This window comes from Oryx dammah, unplaced genomic scaffold (assembly GCF_014754425.2).
Source record: "Oryx dammah isolate SB20612 unplaced genomic scaffold, SCBI_Odam_1.1 HiC_scaffold_3, whole genome shotgun sequence".
In the NCBI taxonomy this organism is placed as follows: Eukaryota; Metazoa; Chordata; class Mammalia; order Artiodactyla; family Bovidae; genus Oryx; species Oryx dammah.
This window is the reverse complement of record NW_024070187.1, coordinates 64,945,845-64,971,026: the sequence shown is the minus strand read 5'-3', so window position 1 is coordinate 64,971,026 and position 25,182 is coordinate 64,945,845. Positions and strand designations below refer to the sequence as shown.

At 37.6% G+C, this 25,182-nt stretch overlaps 1 protein-coding gene across 1 annotated transcript in view; it reads left to right on the top strand.

Moving 5' to 3' along the window:
* GABRA4 (gamma-aminobutyric acid type A receptor subunit alpha4) overlaps positions 1-25,182 on the top strand; it is a 77,696-nt gene that overhangs the window by 28,968 nt on the left and 23,546 nt on the right. Inside the window, exon 8 of the mRNA XM_040238142.1 lies at positions 1,149-1,408. Within this exon, the coding sequence (XP_040094076.1) occupies positions 1,149-1,408 (260 nt within the window). The remainder of the gene's footprint in view (positions 1-1,148; positions 1,409-25,182) is intronic.

Here is a 25,182-nt window from a genome sequence, read left to right as displayed (position 1 = left end):
CATTTTTCCAGGCTCTGCAGAAAAGGTTTTTCTGGAGATGATATGCTTCAGAAGCTTATTGATGGCAGAGAAATACTGTTATTCTTGTTACCAGTATTTTCCTGCCAACCATAAACTGAAGGGCAGTAGATGTCCAATCAAAGGAAATCAGTCCTGAATATTTATTGGAAGTACTGACGTTGAAGCTCCAGTACTTTGGCCACCTAATTCGAAGAACTGACTCATTAGAAAAGACCCTTATGCTGGGAAAGATTGAAGGCAGGAAGAGAAGGGGACAACAGAGAATGATATGGTTGGATGGCATCACCGACTCAATAGACATGAGTTTGAACAAGCTCCAAGAGTTGGTGATGGACAAGGAAGCCTGGCTTGCTGTAGTCCATGGGGTCGCAAAGAGCTGGACATCACTGAGTGACTGAATTGAACTGAGATATCCAATATTGTTAAAACCAAATTGTTCTTTTTTTTTATTATTAAAAAAAAAAAACCAAATTGTTCTAGAAATCTATTTCTTGGGAGCATTCCTTCTGTTTTATATAAATTGAGCTATTTTATAACTAGTACATTTATTATTTTAATTAAATAGGTAATATTCAGGTAAAGATTTTGAGTGTATATAACTTGTGATTTTTCTGGTAGAGAGTTTCAATAACATGGACCATGCCTACCCCAGACATGAAATTCTGATACTTTAATTTTCAGTGTTACCATCTTCCCACTCCTGGTTGAGAATCAGTGCTTCAATGAGTCACACTTCCTGTTAGGTGTTGAGTTTCTCAGGTATGTTGGCCTGGGTACTAATATCAACCCAACATATGTTAGTTGCCTCACATACTTTAAGTCTTCATAGTAAGCTCAGTAAGTGGGTATCAAGTGAAACCCAGTGTGTTTTCCTAACTTAATCCAACTCACACTGAGCCAGTGATTGGAGGAGTAAGTATTTGAACCACATCTGTCTCTCACTCCAAAGCCTGTGCTAATTTCACTGAACCATTAGGATTGGAATCATATCAAAGATGGTTTGTTTTGAATTATTATAAACTTTGTTATTGCCACCCCACCAAATTTCCAGATCTTTTTGTTTGGTTGTTTTTTCTGCGTAGAAGTAACCATAAAGTATTTTGTCTCTTTGTTTTTTTCCTTTGAAGGAATAACCACAGTCCTGACCATGACCACACTGAGCATCAGTGCACGGCATTCCTTACCCAAAGTGTCCTATGCAACTGCCATGGATTGGTTCATAGCTGTCTGCTTTGCTTTTGTATTTTCGGCCCTTATTGAGTTTGCTGCTGTCAACTACTTTACCAATGTTCAAATGGAAAAAGCCAAAAGGAAGACATCAAAAGCCCCCCAGGAAATTTCAGCTGCTCCAGTGCTGAGAGAAAAGCATCTTGAAACACCTCTGCAGGTATTTGACTTAATATCCTTTAGCTCGAGATTTCAGCATCTTGGTCAAATTTCCATTGCCAGGGGAAAAGCTAGGAAGTTGAAAATCCCAATAACAATTTGTAACTCACTTAAAAATTCAAAAAAAATCTTAAAGGATAATCATAAATTTCAACTATGAAACTATAATTAATGGCTTAAAAATTAAACAGCTCTGGATGAGATAGATGTACACAGAGCTGTTCAAATGGAAGTTCAGAATTTAAAATTTTTTAATTTTTAGGGGGCAAAATCTTTTACTTAAGAGAAACCTGTGGATACCCTTAAGTAGGTCAGAAAAGCATCTTAGTGGAGTTCATTGAACAAAATAAAGCAGAGATTCTTAGCATGGCTCTGCATTAGAACTGCCCACATGGGGCTGTGCCCTTGTATGAGAAAAGAAAAGAAAACCAATAAACTAGAAGACTCATAGGTGCAGGTGATATCCGTCCAAGATTGAGAATTCTTGTCCTAAAGAGACAGATCTAAAAGGACATGAAAATATATAACAGCTACTGTAATTTACATTGGGCACATAAGTGATTCTGCAAATTAAAAAAAGTTAAAAAGTGGCTTTTGGATACCAGTTGTACAAAAATAGCAAACCATCATGAAAATGAGAAAGCAAGCAATCATCACCTCCTCTTCCTCCTCCTCCATCTCTTCTTTCTCCCCCTCCTCCTCTGATACTCCACTATCTCTCTCTCGTTTTCTTTCCTTAATCAAAAAAGTATCTATGGTGAGTTATACACAACCTTATTGTAGTTGCCACAGATGAGTCTAAAGCTCCTTTTGTCTGCATGTACCCAAATCAAAGTGTATGTAAGTCACCAACTCTATTCTCTATAGGTAATAACTCATCCTCTTAATTATTCAAACATGCATTCATTCTTTTTTTCACTCATTCACCATACACATTTAGTATCAACTATGTATCAGATACTGTTGATGATCTGAGAAACAAGGGCATACAAAGCCCTCTGACAATTATCTTATGCTATGGACTTACATTTAACTATGTAGGAAAGGGGAGACAGAAAATTTACCCAAAAAATGTATATATATATAGCAAAACAGGTACATTAGATGGTACATTGCTTTGATAGTGCTGAATCACCAAAGTGGGAAGGAAATGTTAGGGCCTTGGGACAATAGTAGAATTCAGTTCCGAGACCAGAAAGTCCTCCCAGAGAAGATGCCAGTAGAACAAATTAGGTTAGCTGTTTACCCTGGTAGGTATGAACTGTTATGGGGCCTTCAGTTTATAGCTCTCCTTCCCAGTGTAGGGATATGGGGACTGGTTCTCTAAGAATGACATATGAGCTGATAGAAAAATTATTGTCCTTCCACTAAAGTAAGTTTGGATAGCTTCCGTTTTCTTCTAAAGAAATCAGTTTCATCAAGATTTTCAAGATTATTAGAATGAATTTTGTTTACTATTGTCAGATAAAAAACTCATTATCGACAGTTTTATCCCCTTTCCCTTTCCCCATAAGTAATTTTGTGTCCTTTCTGCCTTTTATTGTTTTGTTGTCTTAGTTTTGTTTTGCTGTATTGAGGCCTTGGTAGAATAATTCTATCTACTGTTCCTTTAAAAAATTATCCTGTGTTTATTTATTTGCTTTTTATTCTTATTGTTGATTTAAGATTTATTTTAATTCCATCTTTCTGCAGGTTAATTTTGTTACTCTTTTTCTAGCATTTTGAGTTTAGTTCTTAATTTATTTTCCATTTCTTATTTAATAATAAAGTTTCTTTTATTGCAATGAGATTTCCTTTGCATACAGCTTTGGCCATAATTCATAACTTTTTAATGATATATTATCATAATTATTTGCTAAATATTCTCCAATTATGCTGCTATTTTTCTATATAAGCTCATAATTATTTGGAAGATAATATTACAAGTTCCAAATGGGATATTGTTTGTTTATCTAGCTTCATTGTATTTTTAGTTGAACCACCTTATGTTCAGAAATGTTACTTGTATAGATTTGAATGTTACTGATATTTTCATTGTGGATTGTACTAAAGCTTATAAGTGTTTGATGAAAATTAAGGAGTTGACTATTAGTTACTAATTTTACCTAAAACATTATTATGTCACCTCTTAATAACTTTATAAGTCACTTTTGCTTTCTTGATCTTTCAAATACCAAAAAAGTTAAGAAAAATTCTCCCAAAATGAGATTGTGTTAGTTCTGCATTTTAACTAGTTTTGTCTTATGCATCTTGATACTGTGATACTCAACATGTAAAGATTTATAACAGCTCTATTTTCATTTAACTCTGTGAATTTGATCATAAGATAACCTCTATGGGGAAATTCCATATAATACCCCTTGAATTCTATTTGGTCTGATTTCATTAACTTTTATATTCTTTCTTAATATTAACTTTTGTAATGCATTTTTATTGCTAACTTTTCGCATTCTTTATTTTTTCATATACTTTGAAAACTATCTGTCCTATTACTATATAACCAGTGTTTAGCTTTTAAAACAACCTATTTCAACTTATCATTTTCTAATATTGTAGAAGTTATTAAATATATTGACTTTTCCTTGTAGCTATTAACTCCCCCTGATCCCAGGATTGCTAAAGTCTAAAGATTCTACATTTGGAGACACTATATATATATGTAGTTTTTTTTCTGTTTATAATGAGTTGATATGATTCTCTTTTCATTTTTGCAAGGTGATAAGACTCCTTGCACAGTGTTATTGTATATACTTGAAAGTACTGCTTAACTAGCATCAAACTATTTTGCAGAATTTCCAAAGGTGGGATGAGAACTAATACCTCCTTGGAACATATTTTTTGACTGTAACAGTTGTTATCACTGATGAATGCTAGGTTTGGTGTGTCCAGTTGGCTAAGTCTGCTTGGATTCAGTAACTCCTCTTGGCAGCATGGGCCTCATGCTGTGTGCAAATGACATAATAAAGAATAAGATGATGAAATTTGTTTGTGAAGGGCATAGAGTCATGGTCTTTACAGGTGTGGAAGGAATTTATAATAAATTTCATCAAAATATATGTTTCACGTCCTCTACAGTGTGTAACCATGTATGTATTATAACTTAGATCTCCAGTTTCCTTGAGCAATCTGTGTTCTAAGGACAGTGATTAATGAATTCCCATCCATCTTCCAGAGTACATATTGCTGCCAGAACACCCCTGGCTTTGGGGCTTCAGTTGTCACTGAATACTTTCAGTATTAAGTTTAGCTTTGAAGGTTGAGAATGCATTAAAATTGAGGAAGGGAAGGAGACAGAGAAAAACTTAGATAAATAAGGAGAAGAAAGCAAGAAGGGGAAAGAGTGTGTTAAGAGCTAAATTTTAAAATATGTTGCTGGTAAGAAATACTCTAATCATCTTAGTAAGTCTGGACTTTCAGTATAGATTTTAATCAAATAGTTGAAATTTTATTATTCTAATGTGTTCCAACTTGTATAGCTATTTGCTTATTTGAATAATGCTGCCTTTGTTTAAAATGTGTTTAAACTCCTCATTTTAAATTGCCTTCAGTCTGCACAATATTTGATAGTTCACTGGTCCTTTGGGTAAGCTCACTAGTCGTTTGATTCATTGTCACTATATGTGACCTATGGACTGTTAATGGCCTAGCAGAGTTTTATGGTTACCATTTTTATTTCTTGGGAATTGGAAAGCTTATGGTTTATGGAATATTCATGAAGCAAGGAGAAAAGGCCGATTGGCAGCTATGGGCAGCCTGAATATGTTTTTAGGCATCTCAGGAGGGAAAGTGAATGTTTTGCTTCTGCGACATTATTATAATTCTGGCTTTGACTTTGCCCTTCCAGTATTTAAGCTGAGCTCTATTTTTGTGGTTCTATCTTTCCGTACCCCTACTGCTTCTTAGAGTACCTACCTGCTCTCTGACACAGGTGATCTGGATTAATAGGAGGGTTTGGAAAATAAGTAACTATAAAATGTGGAGATTTCTTAATAAAATCATATTTTAAAAATTATTTGAAAATATATTCCACAGTTCTTGTTCAGTCAGAAAGTATACATTAATGTAAGCACATTGTATATTGTGAAAAAAACCCCATGATAAAATGACTAAAATTCCTCGGACTTCTACATTGTGTCAGGTACTGTGTGATATACTTAACATGTGCTAATTAATTGCAAGCTCACAATAACTATTTTACAGATGAAGAAAGTGACCCTTGAAGTTGTTAAGTGATGTATTCAAGATAACACAACTAGAAAATTGTAGACTCAATATTTAGCTTAATTTAGTTGTGTCTGAGTGTAAGATTTGTTCTCTTAAATTCTGTTTTATAGTATATAATTTATAATATAGCTATACAGATAGACATTAGAATGTATGTGTGTGTGTGTATATATATATATTTATAATACATGTGTATAAAATGATGAGCCTAACACAGAGTCTTTTGTTTGTATTTCTATGGTTAAATAACAACAGCAAAATATTCCAAATACTTTTAGTAAGAACTTTTACAGACGTTGTAGATACATTTTAATTCCAACAACTTATAAAATACATTCTATTTGTGTCCATGTTTTACCAATGAGGATATTGCTAGTTAGGGATCAAGGAATCTGCCCAAATTTATTTATCTGGTAAGTGGCAGGGCTGGGTTTGCAAACCGCAAACTTCTAATTTCACACCTTAATGACTGATTAGATGCTGGGACAGGGAAATGAAGGATGAGATAGATGGTGGTGGCATCAGTCATTAGAACAGAGAGCAGTGAAGCATGTTTAATGAAGAAGATAATTAGTTCAAGTTTAGACAGGTGGACTTTTCCATAGCGGGACATTTTCTCCTATCCCATGAGAGGACAGAATGTCAATGGGTACTTTTCTGAATACAAGTGCATACATCTCCACTGTGCACCTTTCCTGTCCCATCTACCTAATTGCTTTGTCTGTTTACATTTCACTGTAGTTATTCTTCATGGACTTTTCACTGTTAAAGTGCACATAGCTTCTTACAAGGATATTTGTAAATTAAATAGCTATTTGCTCTGCTTAGGATCTTTAAGAAAAACATGATATTAAAAGAGTATATAAATAATTCAAGATGCACCTTGAATTTAGTAATTCAAGTACATTCTTGAAAATCTCCTTCTTTACTATCTATTCTTCAAAGTCAAACTCTAGCCCTATTTCCCAGATGAGGGTTATTTTGACCAACCTTAAGCATCTCAAGAACATGGTGGCAAGAGTCCACATCTACAAAATGTGGGTAATAACAGAATAAGAGAAAAAAGAATAGAAAAATAGGAACTATTTGTCTTTCTCTGTATGACTTATTTCACTAAGAATACCCTCCAGATCCAGCCATGTTATAGCAAATGGCAACATTCTTTTGATGGTTAAGTAGTGTTTCATTGTGTGTGTGTGTGTGTGTGTGTGTGTATATATATATATATGTATATACACATATGCTGCTAAGTCGCTTCAGTCGTGTCTGACTCTGTGCGACCCCATAGACAGCAGCCCACCAGGCTCCCCTGTCCCTGGGATTCTCTAGGCAAGAATACTGGAGTGGGTTGCCATTTCCTTCTCCAATGCATGAAAGTGAAAAGTCAAACTGAAGTTGCACAGTCGTGTCTGACTCTTCACGACCCCGTGGACTGCAGCCTACCAGGCTCCTCCGTCCATGGGATTTTCCAGGCAAGAGTACTGGCACGGGGTGCCATTGCCTTCTCCAACATATATATATATATATAAACATACACATATATACTACATCTTTTTAATCCATTAATCTATTGATGGACACTTAAGTTCCTTCCATATCATGGCAACTGTAAATAGAGCTGCAATGAACATGGGGGTACATATAGTTTTTCAAATTAGTGTTTTTGTTTTCTTTGGAAATATACTCAGGAGAGGAATTACTGGAAAATATGGTAGTTCTATTTTTAGTTTCTTGAGAAACCTTCTTGCTCTCCATAGTGGCTATACCAATTTACATTCCCTCCAATGGTGTACAGGGCGCCTCTCTGTACAGGGTCTCCACACCCTCTCCAGCATTTGTTATTTGTGATCTTTATGATGATAGCCATCTGACAAGTGTGAGGTGCTATCTCAGATGGTTTTGATTTGCATTTCCCTGATGGTTACAGTAGCTGTGATCATTATCATTGTTTATTTCCTTGAAGCATCTTTGACATCTAATGCATGCACCACACATAAGTTATCAGCTATAATATTCTAAAGTATTTTGAATAAATTATTTCATATGTGATTACTCTGTTTACCTACATGGATGGTGAACTCCTTAATAAAATTGATTATGGCTTCATTCTGTCTTCCCATACAGCACATAGCACAGTGTCTAATAGTCACAGTTGTTTATTATAATCAGCCAACTATAGTAATCAGACAATAGGAAATGTGGTGCCTCTAAAAACTGATACATTTATCACCAATTTCCAAAAGCACTTGCAATTTTATGTAAAATTCCTCCTTACCACAGTTAAGTGTGAACTTTAGGTGGATATTAAGTGGTGAGCCATAACCAGGTCACTGTGAGGATCAGGAACAGCAGATAGTCATTCTGAGACATGCATGTCAACAGTTGGACTTAGCTAGTGGACAAAAACAGGGAACTGAGGAGGACGCTTTGAAAACAAAATCAAGCAAAATGAAAAGTCTCTGTAAATCTATAAGCGCAGCCATGCATTATGAGGAGAGTACAGTTTGTTGTCCTTGGATCATTTTTGTCATCTCTTTCACTGAAAGTGAAAGTCACTCAGTCTTGTCCGATTCTTTGTGAATCCATGGAGTCTACCATCCATGGAATTCTTCAGGCCAGAATGCTGGCGTAGGTAGCCTTTCCCTTCTCCAGGGGATCTTCCCAACCCAGGGATCAAAGCCAGGTCTCCTGCATTGCAGGTGGATTCTGAGCCACCAGGGAAGCTCAAGAATATCAGAGTGCATGGCCTATCCCTTCTCTAGAGGACATTCCCAGCCCAGGAATTGAACTGGGGTCTCCTGCATCGCAGGTGGATTCTTTACCAGCTGAGCTATCAGGGAAGCCCACACAGATATTGGTGTCTGTGAGCAACATCAGTGTTAAGTACGATAATTTCCCAGTGGTTGGTAATACACAAGCCTCATTGCATTCTAACAGGCTCTATAAACTAGGCCAGTTTCAGATTTTCATCTCAATCATTCTCAAAATTCCTTTTAGAAATGCTGTGCTTTAAATAGTTTAAGCTAACATGCAAAAAAAAAAAAAACACCTCATTTTCTCGTTTATCCTTATTTCTTTCACTTCTTAACTTAGTTTAAAACCTATTTCTGTGGCAGTTTGAACAAGGATGTGAAGAGGTACTGTCATTCCACTTGACATTTCGATTTGTTGGTGACAGTAGTAGTTTAATGACTTCTTTAAGTCTTATATAAATTGTACCTCTCTGAAGCCATACTTTTTTCTGTACTGAATGTTCTGTAGTTAGTAATGCTCTTTAGGCAATGAGTAATTGTTTAATTGCACAATTATTAAACTGGAGGATTTAAGTGTCATGAGTATCAGAATTATGTTTAATTTCCAACCATGTTTTTCATCTGTTACTTTTATTATGTGTCCCGTGCTGACTCATGAGAAATTGTCATTTTGCTAAAGCAAGAGAGCCAAATCTCAGTTAGCAATTTAACAAGTGTTTCTAGAGCAATACTACGCACTAGTCATCATGCAAGGTGCTGGGAAGTCAAAGACTAGAAAACCTGGGAGCATAGTCTTAAAGTGAAGGAGACAGGATATTATTCTTATAATTGACTATGTATATGTAATATATAGAATCTTGGTTTAAGAATAATTCAAGTATGTTTGTAGTAGTATAAGCTTACTCTCAAATATTCACTTCTACCTTAGACCTATGTGCTGGATCTATGAATTCAGTTACCTACTGGGAACCTATTTATTTATGGCTATATTAATGGAACACTTGTTAAGTGTAGTAGTTTGGAAATACTCTGAGGGTAGTGTCGGGGGTGACATTCAACACTTAACTTCAAATATTTAAATAATGATATGTATGTGAATGTGAATAAATGAATGTGAACATGAATGAATAAATGTGAAAAATGCTTTGAAGGATGTTTGAGAGGGTGATAATTATATCAGAGAGAGTTAAGCTGAGACTTCAAATTAGCCTTTGAAATGCAAAAAGTGACAAGGTAAGAGACATTATTCAAAATGACAAAGGGAGGAGAAGCGATCAGTTTTAGTAGCTTATTGAAGTATTACTGTGCATATCTTGGTGATTATTTGTAATAACATCACGTGGGAAGAAAAATGCCAACATTAGCATCATAATTGAAAATTTAAGCTATTTTCTCCTCCAGAATGCCATAATTTCAATGCTACATCAGGAAGGCTAGATATGTTAGCTAGTATTTAAGGAAGTATTAAGGCATCTTGTAAACCTAGTATAATACAGTGTAGGAGTGCGTGTATGTGGTATGGATATAGATTACTAGTAAACTTGTTCATTTATTTTCATGTATTCTATGTTTGCAAATATGACAAAGGAAGAAGCTGGAAGTGTATTTGTGTAGTATGTAGAATTTGGGGATTTAGTAAGTAGCTTGTCACCATCATAATCATCACTGTTATTTTTTAAATTTTTCTTTTCTAAAATTTTATTTATTTATTTTTGGTGTGTCAGGTTTTAATTGTGGCACATGGGTTCAGTTGCCCCTTGGTATGTGGGATCTTTAGTTCCCTGACCAAGGATCAAAACCACATCCTGTGTATTGGGAAGTGGATTCTTAACCGCTGGACCACCAGGGAAGTCCCCATCATTGTTACTTCTTTGTGCCATACAGGGCTTCCCAGGTGGCCATAGTGGTAAAGAACCCACCTACCGATGCAGGAGACATAAGAGATGCATCTGTGGAGTTGCAAAGAGTCAACACAACTGAAACGACTTAGCACACACACACGTGCCATATATAAATATTGTATTAGTTACTTTACGTGTGTTATCTCTGATTTCCACAAACACCCTGAGATAAGTCGTGTTGTTACATATACAGTTTTATGGTTGAGGACACTGAGCCTTGGTGAAGTGTTTGGGATGCTTTCTGATGCACTGTGCTGACTCTCAACTAGAGAAAACAGGCAGGTATTGAGGGATTTTTGTCTCTACTCTCAGTTTTCCGGTTTTTCTTTGATCACACAACCTAATATCTGAGTGTACATTTCTCTGTCTGTTACCTGATGATGTTAACCAAGATTATATCCAAGTTCCCTTCTAATTTAAAAACCTGTTACTACAAACTCATCCATATCTATAACTAATGCTAGCTTGCTTTATACTCTTTAACATATGTTTACTTTCATAAGCATGGCTACAAAGAAGGATGGTTCTTTTCGGGTTCACTGAGTCAGGTCAAACTAAATATTCAGGTTATTTTATATATTCTTACATAGCAAAAGTCCATACTGTTCCAACAGCAATAAGAACATCAACTGATCCTGTGTTTAGTAGCACCAGAGAGTATTTTAAATATTTTGCATATATTCACTTATATAATTGGCATAGCAATCCTGTTTTAGTTTCATCCTCTTTTATAGATGACTAACTGAGACACAGAGAGGTGTAAGTGATTCGTTCAAGCACACACCTCATAAATAATTGAGCAAGGATTTAAACCCAATAGTCTAGCTCCAAAGTCTAGATTTACAACCTGTATAAATTGTTTCCCCTCTCTTATAACCAAATACTACGACTGGTGACTCTTTCCTGTGCTTACCCCCATATCCTCACTCCCCACCCCATTCCTCAGTTTTCTGAAGGTTGTTAATGTTTATATTGTGGAAAGTGTAAGCCGGGCTATAAAACTCTATCCCATTTATAACAAAGCCCAAGCAGTTCAGGGCTGGCAGTTCAGTTTACATAGAAGCTAAAGTCTCAGAAAATTGCCACACTCTCCAAATTTCTAGCTTTGCATAAAATATATGTGGCTTTCCTCAGTGCTAAAAATCACCAATTGATTTAGCTCGGTCATTTTGACTATAGACCAATTCATAGTTTTCCCAATATTTTGACATTTTAAACATCTAAAAAATGTTAAAAGGTATATCTTTGAATTTTCAGTTTGAAATAACCTGCCTGATATGTACTACTAGATTCAATTAACAATATTTTCTTATAATATATTTCAAAAGAATTCTATTGTAAAGGTGGAGAGGAAAATTTTAAAGGCTCTTAAAAGAGAGTTTTTACACTTACTGAATTTATACTAAGTCAGGTGACAGCACAGGTAGTCTGTAGGGGCCAAGTGATGAAACAAATGTGGTGAATTTTGGGAGGGGCTGGTGAGAGAACCTAGCCTGGCAGTGAGGTGTATTTTACTGATGGTCAGCAGATAAAGGAGAGTATCAAGGAAATGAGCCACCTCATTACACTAAATATCATTAGTTTGGTTTGTGATTTTTATGCGTTAGCTTAAGGATCGCTGTAGAATTGCTCTATAATTAGTAAACTTCTGTCACGTTGTTGATATTTTTATTACTTCTCCATTTACTCCGTTCCTTCTCCAGTACATCTGGCACAGATTTGCTAAGAATCTAGCAGGTGCTCAAGAAACAGCTACTGATTAATTTCACTCGTCATGTAACTGAGATAGGTGCTCAGTTGTCAGGGAGAGCAATACATGGAGGAACCATCCATTTCCCCAGGTGAAATTTTTGCTATCAGTTTTTTTCTTAATGGTGTTTCCCATTATTATTAACTTGGTCAATCTTTTTCTGTGTTACTACATGAGTGGGCCAACACTTCTTTTTAGGGGGGAACATTGTCAGCTTCAAAAATATGCAGATGCTTGAAACAAATTCCCTCAATATTTGGCTATATTATCCAGCAAGTTTTCTTCCCTCAGCTACTGAGTAAGAGTATTCGTTCCTTCTGGTTTATTTGGCTAAGCTGCCAATTTCCCTTCTGCTATTTTGAGGGGCTAATTTTCCCACAACATAATATACATCGCTAAATCTCCAGCTTTTCTCTCAGCCTCTGATAATTTAGAAGTTTCAAGATGCATCAGTTTGGGTATAACTTGTTTCATTTCATTTAAATAAACCAGAGGGTATTATGCATATAAATGTCTTTGGTAGAGGAAAATTGTTATGTATTTTGGCCAATTAAAGGAGAGGGCGTTTTCTATTCAGATTGTGTGGCATGGTGTGTTTTTCTTAATATTTGCTATTATCTCATCTTCCCGGAGACTCTTACCCTACCTAACTTCTTTGAATAATGTGTTATATTCTTTCCCAATGTCTTTTTTGCTGCTTTTATTAGTGAGCCTGAATTTTCACATTCCTCTTGCTTAATTATTCTGTAGAACTATTCTTTCCCCTTCATTTGCTCTATCTTTAATTTTTTAGTTTTTTTGTTTTATTTTAGTTTTTAATTTTTACTGATTTATAGCTGATTTACCATGCTGTGTTAGTTTCAGGTATACAGCAGAGTTAATCAGATATATCCATATATATATATACCCTCTTTTTTAGATTCTTTTCCCATATAGGCCATTATAGAGTATTGAGTAGAGCTCTCTGTGCTATGTAGTAGGTTCTTATTAGTTATCTATTTTGTATACAGTAGTGTCTATGTATCAATTCCAAACTCTTCATTTATCCCTTCCCCTGCTTATCCCCTGGTAACCTAAGTTTGTTTGGTACATCTGTGATTTTACTTCTACTCTGTAAATAAGTTCATCTATACACTTTTTTTTAGATTCCACATATAAGCAATATCATATATATTTGTCTTCCTGTGTCTGATTTACTTCACTCAATATAATAGTCTTTAGGTTCCTCCATGAAGTAAATCGAATTATTTTGTTCTTTTTTATGACGAGTAATTTTTAAAAATCTAATGTTTTCATGTAGGCAACTAACTTGGGCATTTCTTTATCCCCTCCAGTCTCATGACTCCCTAACAATGTAGTCCAGTGAATTTTGCTTCTTTCTCAAACTCTCTCCCTCTTTTGGGAGTAGTTTGGCTGAAGCCAACTTTTTCACTTACTATTTGTTTGGCTAATTGAAAACAGATGTATATTTCATAGTCAGAGAAAAGTCTGCCTATAAGGAATTCAAAAAGAATGTTCAGTTAGGTTCAGTTCAGTTCAGTCGCTCAGTCGTGTCCAGCTCTTTGCGACCCCATAAATCACAGCACGCCAGGACTCCCTGTCCATCACCAACTCCCGGAGTTCACCCAAACTCATGTCCATTGAGTCAGTGATGCCATCCAGCCATCTCATCCTCTGTCGCCCCCTTCTCCTCCTGCCTGCAATCCCTCCCAGCAACAGGGTCTTTTCCAATGAGTCAACTCTTCCATGAGGTGGCCAAAGTATTGGAGTTTCATCTTCAGCATCAGTCCTTCCAATGAACACCCAGGACTGATCTCCTTTAGGATGGACTAGTTGGATCTCCTTGCAGTCCAAGGAACTCTCAAGATACTTCTCCAACACCACAGTTCAAAAGCATCAATTCTTTGGCACTCAGCTTTCTTCACAGTCCAACTCTCACATCCATACATGACCACTGGAAAAACCATAGCCTTGACTAGACGGAACTTTGTTGGTGAAGTTATGTCTCTGCTTTTTAATATGCTATCTAAGTTGGTCATAACTTTCCTTCCAAGGAGTAAGCGTCTTTTAAATTCATGGCTGCAGTCACCATCTGCAGTGATTTTGGAGCCCCCCCAAAAATCAAGTCTGACACTGTTTCCACTGTTTGCCCATCTATTTCCCATGAAGTGATGGGACCAGATGACATGACCTTAGTTTTCTGAATGTTGAGCTTTAAGCCAACATTTTCACTCTCCTCTTTCACTTTCATCAAGAAGGTTCAGTTCAATTCAGTTCAGTCGCTCAGGTGTGTCTGACTCTTTGTGACTCCATGAATCGCAGCACGGCAGGCCTCCCTGTCCATCACAAACTCGCAGAGTTCACCCAAACTCATGTCCATAGAGTCAGTGATGCCATCCAGCCATCTCATCCTTTGTCGTCCCCTTCTCCTCCTGACCCCAATCCCTCCCAGCATCAGAGTCTTTTCCAGTGAGTCAACTCTTCGCATGAGGTGGCCAAAGTACTGGAGTTTCAGCTTTAGCATCATTCCTTCCAAAGAATTCCCAGGGCTGATCTCCTTCAGAATGGACTGGTTGGATCTCCTTGCAGTCCAAGGGACTCTCAAGAGTCTTCTCCAACACCACAGTTCAAAAGCATCAATTCTTCGGCACTCAGCTCTCTTCACAGTCCAACTCTCACATCCATACATGACCACTGGAAAAACCATAGCCTTGACTAGACAGACCTTTGTTGGCAAAGTAATGTCTCTGCTTTTCAAGAAGGTTAGGGGTTTGTAAATGAGGATGGGGGTTAGTTTCTCTGAGAGTGCTTCTATCTTTGCCTCCCTAAAAAGTTTTTACTGAGTCCAGGCAGTTCAGTATGGATATCAAGGGGTCACTTGAAAGTAGAAAATCTCGTAGCATGAAAATATTAGACAAAGGGAAGAGGGAGGGGATACTCCACCGTTTAGGACATCTGCATTTCCTCTTTGGCCAGTTTGTTGGCATATGTGGGAGCTCACTTCTGTTCGATTCTTTGAGATCCCATGGACTGTAGACCTCCAGGCTCCTCTGTCCATGGAATTTTCCATGGAGTAACACTGGAGGGGACCGTCATTTCCTACTCCAGGGGATCTTCCCCACAAAGGGATTGAACCCACATCTCTTGCACTGGCAGGCAGATTCTTTACTACAAGTGCCACTTGGGGAGCCTGCAGTTTGTTGGCACCTGAGGATTAACCTTCCCAAAGAGGACTTAGCCAAAGGTGGTGAGACCTCTGTAGCCAAGGAGCAGAAATTCAACTCTTCATATATAAAACAAGTGTGTTACCCTTTCCAGCTTATCAAACTGTGGACATTTGTGTACATCTGGGATTAGTGTATTGAACAGATTTTCTTTAAAAGAAGCAATTTGAAGAATACAAATCATAAGACAAACGCTTAGCAGAGAGCCTGGCACCCAGTAAATGACCCTCCAACGTTTGTATACTGAGTTAATGAATGAAAGAATGAATGCAATATAGTCTCTACGAAATATTGTTGCTACTAGTAATGATAGGAAAGAGAAGTCCTAGATGATAACAATAATAGAGAAAAACCCTATAAACCCATCCCAGCATTGCTTTTTTTATTTTTTGAGGTTCACACAGAGCTTTGGGATTACTGAAGGAAATCTGGATATCACTTGACCTCTGACTACCTGGTTTCTTTGGAACTCTTCCCTGCGAAGGAGCTGCTTATCCCTGCCTTTTAATTGTCCATGCATTTGATTCTTAGTTTTGTTGTTGGGTTTTCTTTGTGTCCTAATGTAGATGGGCTACTAGAGGGGAAATGAGAATCGTGCTCAACTCTGCTGTTTAGGCTATATTAGGCATGTTCTCTGGTTGCCTATGGAAAAAGGGATTAATCAATACTCTCCTGAAAACTGATTTAAATGGAGAAGCTCTGGGAAGAGCATCTTGCTTGGAAAGTGATAAAAAGAAGCCTCTGTGGAGCTTGGAAGGTACTTCCCTGGAAAGTGAGCAAGGGTCTAATAACCATTTAGAAACTTGCTATCTATAGTCTCAAGAGCTGATCCTTAACTAAAGCAGCATTAACAGCAGCAATGAGTTGACAGCTGGCACTTGACTTTCCCTGGCTGTCTCTTCCGTGAAGCAATGAGCCTATGGTTTGTTTTGAGAAAAGCCAGGTTTTATTTGTTTGAACCGTGTAAAAGCACCATTTTTGCTTGGTTTAAAATGATTTTTAATACTGAGCGATGTTGAGTATCTTTTCATGTGTTCATTGACCATCTGTATGTCCTTTCTGGAGAAACGTCTTTTTAGGTCTTCCTCCCACTTTTTGGTTGGGTTGTTTGCTTTTCTAGTATTGAGCTGCATGAGCTGTTAGTATATTTTGAAGATTAATCCTTTGTCAGTTCTTTAATTTGCAATCATTTTCTCCCATTCTGAGGGTTGTCTTTTCATTTTGTTTATAGTTTCCTTTGCTGTGCAAAAGCCTTTAAATTTAATTAGGTCCCACTTGTTTATTTTTATTTTTATTTCCATTGTCTAGGAGTTGGATCAAAGAGGATATTGCTGTGATTTATGTCAAAGAGTGTTCTATGTTTTCCTCAAAGAATTTTATAGTTTCTGGTCGTACATTTAGGTCTTTGATCCATTTTGAGTTTATTTTTGTGTATGGTGTTAAGAAATGTTCTAATTTCATTCTTTTTAAAAAATATTTATTTTTTAATTGAAGGATAATTGTTTTACAGAATTTTGCTGTTTTCTGTCAAACGTCTACATGAATCAGCCATAGGTGTACATATGTTCTCCCCCTCCCCATGTTGAACCTCCCTCCCATCTCCCTCCCCAACCTACCCCTCTAGGTTGATACAGAGCCCCTCTTTGAGGTTCCTGAGCCATACAGCAATTCCCATTGGCTATCTATTTTACATGTGGTAATGTAAGTTTCCATGTTACTCTCTCCATACATCTCACCCTCTCCTCCCCTCTCCCTGTGTCCATAAGTCTGTTCTCTATGTCTGTTTCTCCATTGCTGCCTTACAAATAAATTTCATTGTACTATCTTTCTAGATTCCATATATATGTATTAGTATACAATATATATCTTTCTCTTTCTGACTTACTTCACTCTGTATAATATGTTCTAGGTTCATCCACTTCATTAGAACTGACTCAAATGCATTCCTTTTTTATGGCTGAGTTATATTCCACTGTGTATATGTACCACAACTTCTTTATCCATTCATCTATTGATGGGCATCTAAGTTGCTTCCATGTTCCAGCTATTATAAAGAGTGTTGCAATGAACATGGGGATACATGTGTTTTTTCAATTTTGGGTTCCTCAGGGTATATGCCTAGGAGTGGGATTGCTGGGTCATATGGTGGTTTTATTCCTAGTTTTTTAAGGAATCTCAATACCATCTTCCATAGTGGCTGTGTCAATTTACATTCCCACCAAGAGTGCAAGAGTATTTCCTTTTCTCCACACCCTCTCCAGCATTTATTGCTTGTAGACTTTTTGATGATAGCCATTCTGACTGGTATGAGGTGATATCTCATTGTTGTTTTGATTTGTATTTCTCTAATAATGAGCAATGTTGAGTATTCTATGTCTTCTTTGGAGAAATGTCTGTTTAGGTCTTTTCCCCAGTGTTTGATGGGTTGTTTGTGTTTCTGGCATTGAGTTGTATGAGCTGCTTGTATATTCTGGAAATTAATCCTTTGTCAGTTGTTTCATTTGCTATTATTTTCTCCCATTCTGAGGGTTGTCTTTTCACCTTGCTTGTAGGTGTGCAAGGTTTTTAAAAGCTTAAAAGCTGTGCAAAAGCTTTTAAGTTTAATTAGGTCCCACTTGTTTACTTTTGGTTTTATCTCCATTACTCTAGGGGGTGGGGCATAGACGATCTTGCTTTGATCTTTGTCTTCAAGTGTTCTGCCTCTGTTTTCCTCTAAGCGTTTTATAGTTTCTGATGTTACATTTAGATCTTTAATCCATTTCGAGTTTATCTTTCTGTATGGTGTTAAGAAGTGTTCTGACTTCATTCTTTTACACGTAGCTGTCCAGTTTTCCCAGCGCCACTTATTGAAGAGGTAATCTTTTCTCCATTGTATATTTGTGCCTCCTTTGTCAAAGATAAGGTACCCATAGGTGTATGGGTTTATCTCTGGGCTTTTTGATTTGTTCCATTGATCTATAGTTCTGCTTTTGTGCCAGTAGCATACTGTCTTGATTGCTATAGCTTTCAAAACGACATTAAGATTCACCTCATACCAGTCAGAATAGTCATCATCAAAAAAAATCTACAAACAATAAATGCTAGAGAGTGTGTGGAGAAAAGGAGGTCCTCTTGGTGGGACTGGAACAGTATGGAGAATCTTTTAAAAACTAGGAATAAAACTGCCACGTGACCCAGCAATTTCACTATCGGCATATACCCTGGGAAAACCATACTTGAGATAAGACACAGGTACCCCAATGTTCATAGCAGCACTATTTACAATAGCTAGGACATCTAGGAAGCCACCTAGATGTCCATTGATGGATGATGAATGGATGAAGAAGTTATGGATCCATGCATACAATGGGATATTACACATAGCCATAAAAAGGGACACATCTGGGTCAGTTCTCATGAGTGGATGAACCTAGAGCCTGTTATACAGAGTGAAGTAAGTGAGAAAGAGAGAAACAAATTTCCTATATTGATGCATATATATGGAATCTAGGAATATGGCACTGATGAACCTATTTGCAGGGTACAAATAGAGATGCAGATACAGAGAACAAACTTTGGAGGCAGCTGGGGAAGGAAAGGGTGGGACTAATTAAGAGAGTAGTATTGAAACATATACCTTACCATGTGTGGAGTGGATAGCTGATGGGGGGATGCTGTATGGTACAGGGAGCTCAACCTGGGGCTCAGTGATAACTTAGAGGGGTAGAATTGGTTGAGGGGTTGGGGGAAGCTCAAGAGGGAGGGGATGTGTGTATACTTATGGCTGGTTCACATTGTTGTACAGGGGACGCCAACACAATATTGTAAAGCAATTATCCTTCAATTAAAAAGAAATAAAAAACAAAACAGAACGATTTTTAGCAAGTCAAAAATGATCTTTTGAAGTGAAGATGAGGCCAAGATCTGACTTTTAATTTCCTTTACCAGCTGTCTCTTTCTGACAGCAAAACAGGTAATTAATAAGAAATTGTGCTAGTGATTAGCATTTTAAAATTTATTGGTTTGTTTTCAAGACAAAGCTTGAGTTTGGAGCTAAGGATGTCAAAACCTTGGAGCTGTATTTGGTGTGCCTGGGGCTGATGGGGACACATCCTCTGTGAGCCTCTTAATGCTCTCAGTAGGATTGTTTTGTTGGTTTGTTTATTTGATTTTGACTTGAAGCTGTTCAGGCTTGTGCAGAGGAGGAGCTTCAACAGTCACTTTCCCCTGTGCTGAACTCACTCTGGCTGCTTCTGCAAGCAAGAAACCACTTTGCTAAAGCCTTAGCTGATCCTGAAAAATGTTAACATGCTTTCTGCTTAATGTTTGCCAATGGGCTGATCTAAAAATGGCACCAAGGAGGTTACCTATTATCCACAGAACAAGAATACATTTCAGGACTGAAATAGATTATGGTCAATGGAGACTTGATCTGCTGACAGGAAGTTATATTAGTATCCCTGAGCAATTCATAAAAATAGGAAGAGATTTTTATGTGGTGAAACTTGGTTTTTTTTTTTTTAATTAAACAGAATCTTTCCTTTAGTAGCTTTCAATATTTAAGTTTTTTCTTATTTTTTCAGTTTTCTTTATTGAATTGCATTCATCCTTTAAACTCCATAAATCATTCATTTTTGCACATGTGTGATGGGTTTGTACTATAGCCACATTTATTTGATCAAATAGCACCAAATTTGATAAAATTTGGGATGATTTAAAAATAACTTTTTAAGTGAAACTTGCAGTTATTTCCTGTGTGACCTTCAAGTTCCTGCATGACAGATTGAAATTTTTGATTATTTTTTGCAGTTAACCTATGATGGATAGATTGTCTTTGCTTTATCCGGTCCCATCACTTCATGAGAAATAGATGGGGAAACAGTGGAAAGAGTGTCAGACTTTATTGTTTTGCAATCCAAAATCACTGCAGATGGTGACTGCAGCCATGAAATTAAAAGATCCTTACTCCTTGGAAGAAAAGTTATGACCAACCTAGACAGCATATTCAAAAGCAGAGACATTACTTTGCTAACAAAGGTCCGTCTAGTCAAGGCTATGGTTTTTCCAGTAGTCATGTATGGATGTGAGAGTTGGACTGTGAAGAAGGCTGAGCACCGAAGAATTGATGCTTTTGAACTGTGGTGTTGGAGAAGACTCTTGAGAGTCCCTAGGACTGCAAGGAGATCCAACCAGTCCATTCTGAAGGAGATCAACCCTGGGATTTCTTTGGAAGGAATGATGCTAAAGCTGAAACTCCAGTACTTTGGCCACCTCATGCAAAGAGTTGACTCATTGGAAAAGACTCTGATGCTGGGAGGGATTGGGGGCAGGAGGAGAAAGGGATGACAGAGGATGAGATGGCTGGATGGCTTCACTGACTCGATGGACGTGAATCTGAGTGAACTCTGGGAGTTGGTGATGGACAGGGAGGCCTGGCGTGCTGTGGTTCATGGGGTCACAAAGAGTTGGACACGACTGAGTGACTGAACTGAACTGAACCCAAGTTTATACCTTTTAACCTACCAGCTAACATTTGGTTAGGACAGAAGTATCCTGGCTTTTGTCCAATAGAGTGGATAGTTACCCTAATGATAGAGCAAATATAAAAAGCAGTCTTACTCTAGCATTGAAGACTTGTAAAGTATTTCAGTTAAATGTTTCCAAGTGGTAATCTTAGTATATATGACATATGTTGACTAAGTATTTTGTTGTTGTTCAGTCGCTAAGTTGTGTCTGACTATTTGTGACCCCATGGACTGCAGCAAACCAGGCTTCCCTGTCCTTCACTGTCCCCCGAAGTTTGCTCAAATTCATATCCACTGAATCAGTGATACCATCCAACCATCTTGTCCTCTGTCACCCTCTTTTCCTTTTGCCTTCAATCTTTCCCAGTATCAGGGTCTTTTTCAATGAGTCAGCTCTTCACATCAGGTGGCCAAAGTATTGGAGCTTCAGCTTCAGCCTCAATTGTTCCAATGAATATTCAGGATTAATCTTTTAGGATTGACTGGTTTGATCTTGCAGTATAACAAGTATAATAGGCATGCTAAAATGGAGTTAAAGTTTAAAGTTACAACCCGTAAGGAATTTCAAAATCTGATGAGACAGTTTGAGATAATCATTGGCTATAGTTAACTTCTTGGTTACTATCCAGTCATTCTAAAGCCATTAAGTGGAACTAGCTACTCACAGTATTAGAAATTATAGCATCTAAGTGATGTAAATTCTTAGTTCTATGTTCCAAGAACTAAGAATTGAAGAAAACAGAGGAAAAAAAAGTCTCAAATCTTTGTTGTTGGTACAAGGTGGGTAACAATTGTCCTAAAAGGTGCTGTGGCTTTATTCTCAGGGATTTTGTTATCAGTGTATATTCCTTGTTTTAGGGGGAAAAAAGATGGAGAAAGATGTAAAATTCGGAGCTGAAATATGTGGGGTGAAACCAGAAGTATGAAAGTTAGAAGAGAAATACTGGATAAAATATCTTCTCTTCTGTGTCACTTGCTGGGCTCTGCAGCCCATGTATTACCTAAAGTGAAAGTGAAGTCGCTCAGTTGTGTCCGCCTCTTTGCCACCCCATGAACTGTAGCCTATCAGGCTTCTCTGTCCGTGGGATTTTCCAGGCAAGGGTACTGGAGTGGGTTGCCATTTCCTTCTCTAGGGCATCTTCTTAACCCAGGGATTGAACCCAGGTATCCTGCATTAAAGACAGATGCTTTACCCACTGAGCACTTCAATTTTTAGTTTTGGGGATTTTTTTTTTCCCCCCTTGAAGCACTAATGGAGGAAATCCTAAAGTTTCAGCATATGTGTTGACCTGAATGAGAATGGAATGCTGGACTTGTACTGGGAAGAGAGAGATACAGATCCAGTTGTCATGTTCTGGATAGAACACTGCTGTTATTTGGGATTCTTGGATTCTGTCAGATAGACCTGAGTTTGCACTGAGTAGTATAGCCTGATTAGTTATAGAGCTGCTCATCTTAGCAATAACTGTATTAAATATGAACACTGTATATTTTTTTTCAGCCAATCTATGAGCACAGTAAAGCAAGCACAATCATACACTCTCAGCAAGACAGGCAATAATACAGAAGTTGTTGTTGTTTTTTCACTAGCTTGCCATATTGTACTTCTCCAATTTGAATTCTTTGTGCAATCTGGTTATTGTGTTTACTCCATGGTGTTCATTTTTGGTGTCATTAATATCCTACTTTCTGGCTGAGGTTCTCTTTATTTATGATAATAGTTTGTTACGTTTCTAAAGGATAAACAAATGTGAATACTTTAATGGTTCAAGTACAAATTGGTGTTGAGTGGCAGTCTTATGGCTGTTTCAGATCAGCTGGATATGTTCATGGCCTAAACACAGCTAGGTTTACTATTAGAGAAATGTTAAAGAGTGCTGAAAAGATAAAGACATTAGCTAGAAGCCTCTTGATATATTGATGGTAGATGATAGATTAAGATGAGAAGAATAAATGACCAAGTGGACTGTGTTATCCTTTGTAACAATTCGTTTGGTGATACCATTTCCGTGTATGCACTCCCAAGCTCAGCAGTGCATGCATACTCAGTCGCTCAGTGGTGTCTGATCCTTTGCATCCCCATGAAGCATAACCCATCAGGCTCCTTTGCCCATGACATTTTCCAGGCATGAATACTGGAGTAGGTTGTTATGCCCTCCTCCAGGGGATGTTCCTGGCCTAGGGATGGAACTTGTATCTCTTGTGTCTCCTGCATTGGCAGGAGGGTTCTTTACCTTTGTGCCAGCAGGGCAGCCCTATGCCAAGCAGGTATACCCGTAATTCATGTAGTAAACTCACATCTATTCAGATACCAAAAAGCCCAAAAAAGCTAAATTAGGTAAAAGAAACGTTTTGGTAATGTCATAGAGTGTTAACATATATAAATATGCCACAATATAATTTTAGTGCAGTTAGTGTTTATATCCAAATGCTTTGAAAGTTGACAATGCATGAGCAAAAAGGCTCTCTGTTAAGAACAAAAAAAATTAATCAGAAACTCATTCCAAAGTTTAATTTCAATGTTCAGCTTTTTTCCCCCCATAGTTCATCAAGATGGCATTAAAAGTTGTTCCATTCCTCTTTTTAGACTGATCATTTTAACTGCTCCATCCTTAATTACTCCACCATGCAGACAAAAAGAGCCTGTGAAGCCTCACTCCCAGGCTTTTTGAGACATTAATGAATATTGCAAAAATTGCGTTGGGCCAGAAATCATTTTTCAAGATGGTTGTAATGAGAAACCCATTCCCCAGCCCCACTAATGGCCATCCAACCCACATGCATTTCTTACAATGTATGGTGGACTCTTTGTTCCCTCACCCTTAAAACCTGGGTGGCCTGTGGCCACAGTAGAAATGGTGCTTTATGGCTCTGAGGCTGGCTGTCTTGGGACTGCTTTCTTGGATCCAGCGAACATGCTGTGCTCTAAGGAAATCCAGGCCACATGCAGAGAGCACAGGTCGGGCCTGCCAGCTGACCGTCCCAGCATCAGTGGTCAGACATGTGAGGAAGGAGACTCCAGTACCAGCTGCTTTGACTGAAACCAGGTGAGCGGTGCTGAATGATGGAGAGCAGCCTGAGTCCAGCCAACCTCCAAACCTGCAAAAGACGGTGTTAAGATGATTGCTGTTGTTTAAAGAAAGACATGGTCATTTGGAGTGATTTGTTATGCAGCACTAGATGGCTAAAAACACATGCTTTTAAGTCAGACCTACTCAAGTTTGAATATTGACCCTACTTCCTGCTAGTGAGATGCGTCAGCCAAGATCTCAAGTTTTTCTAATTCTTTTTGTTCCTGTTACAGATGTTTAATCTGGAATACTGCAGGTGTTCAATGAACATGAGTTTCCTCCAAATGAACATGAGTTTCCTCCCCACCTCCCCCTTCTGGTCTTCCTCCCTTCCTTCCCTCCTTTTCTCCCTCCTTCCGTTCCTTCTTTCTTGTCTTCCATCTTTTCCTTTTTGCTTGCTTACTCCTTTCCTTCCCTTCCTTCCCATGTAAATTTAACGGAGCAGCTGCTTTGGTGGTAGGCCATTTTAGATTGGAATATCTTAGTGCCAGGTGTGGATTTAATTGGACCCTAACTTAAAACGCAAGCAGACAGAATTCAGGATTCTTTTTTTTTTTTTTTCGGTGAAAACTGCTGAATCACTGGTTCCAAAATTAGCAGAAAATATGCTCAGACCTTCCACAGACAGTGTGTGTGGTATGATCAAGTGTCTTGGGCGAGTGGGGTAAACACATTTTTTAAAAAAGAAATGTTTCCATCAGTTCACAGTGAACATTATCTGAATTCAGTTCAGGCGAAGAATATCTTAAAAAGCTAGATAAAGGAAATGAAGGCATGAGCAACATGTTATTTGTAGGAATGACATACATTATCTCCTTGGCAACTGCAGGGTGGCATGCAATTTGGCACTCTATGTTGTGTCATCTCGGATGCCTGGAAGTCACTGTTTCCTATGGAAACAAAGGAAAGAACAACATGAGAAAAAGAGTTCTGATTTTAGTATGCTGAGAAAGTATTTTAAAAGTGAGGGACCAGCAGGCTTCCACAGCAGAACCAGAACTCAAAATGGCATCAAATTTTCATTTATTAATTCCTTGGTGCTTTAGAATATGAGTGAGATCCAAATTTTTTTTGACCGCACTGAACTTTTTATTCATGCTTTGTGATCAAATGATGACTCCAAACATTTGTGTGGAACTTTCAATGCCCTGGTGTGTAGTAAGTCTTTCATAAACATTAGGATGTCAGCATTATTCATGTTCATTTATCTATTCATTCAACAAATATTTGTGGAGTGTCTAATTTGTGCCAGGCATTGTGCTGGGTACTGAGGCTCCATAAACCCCTTGCCTTATGTCTTATGACATTATTCTGCCATATTCATGGGATATTGTGGTAGTTCTTTGTT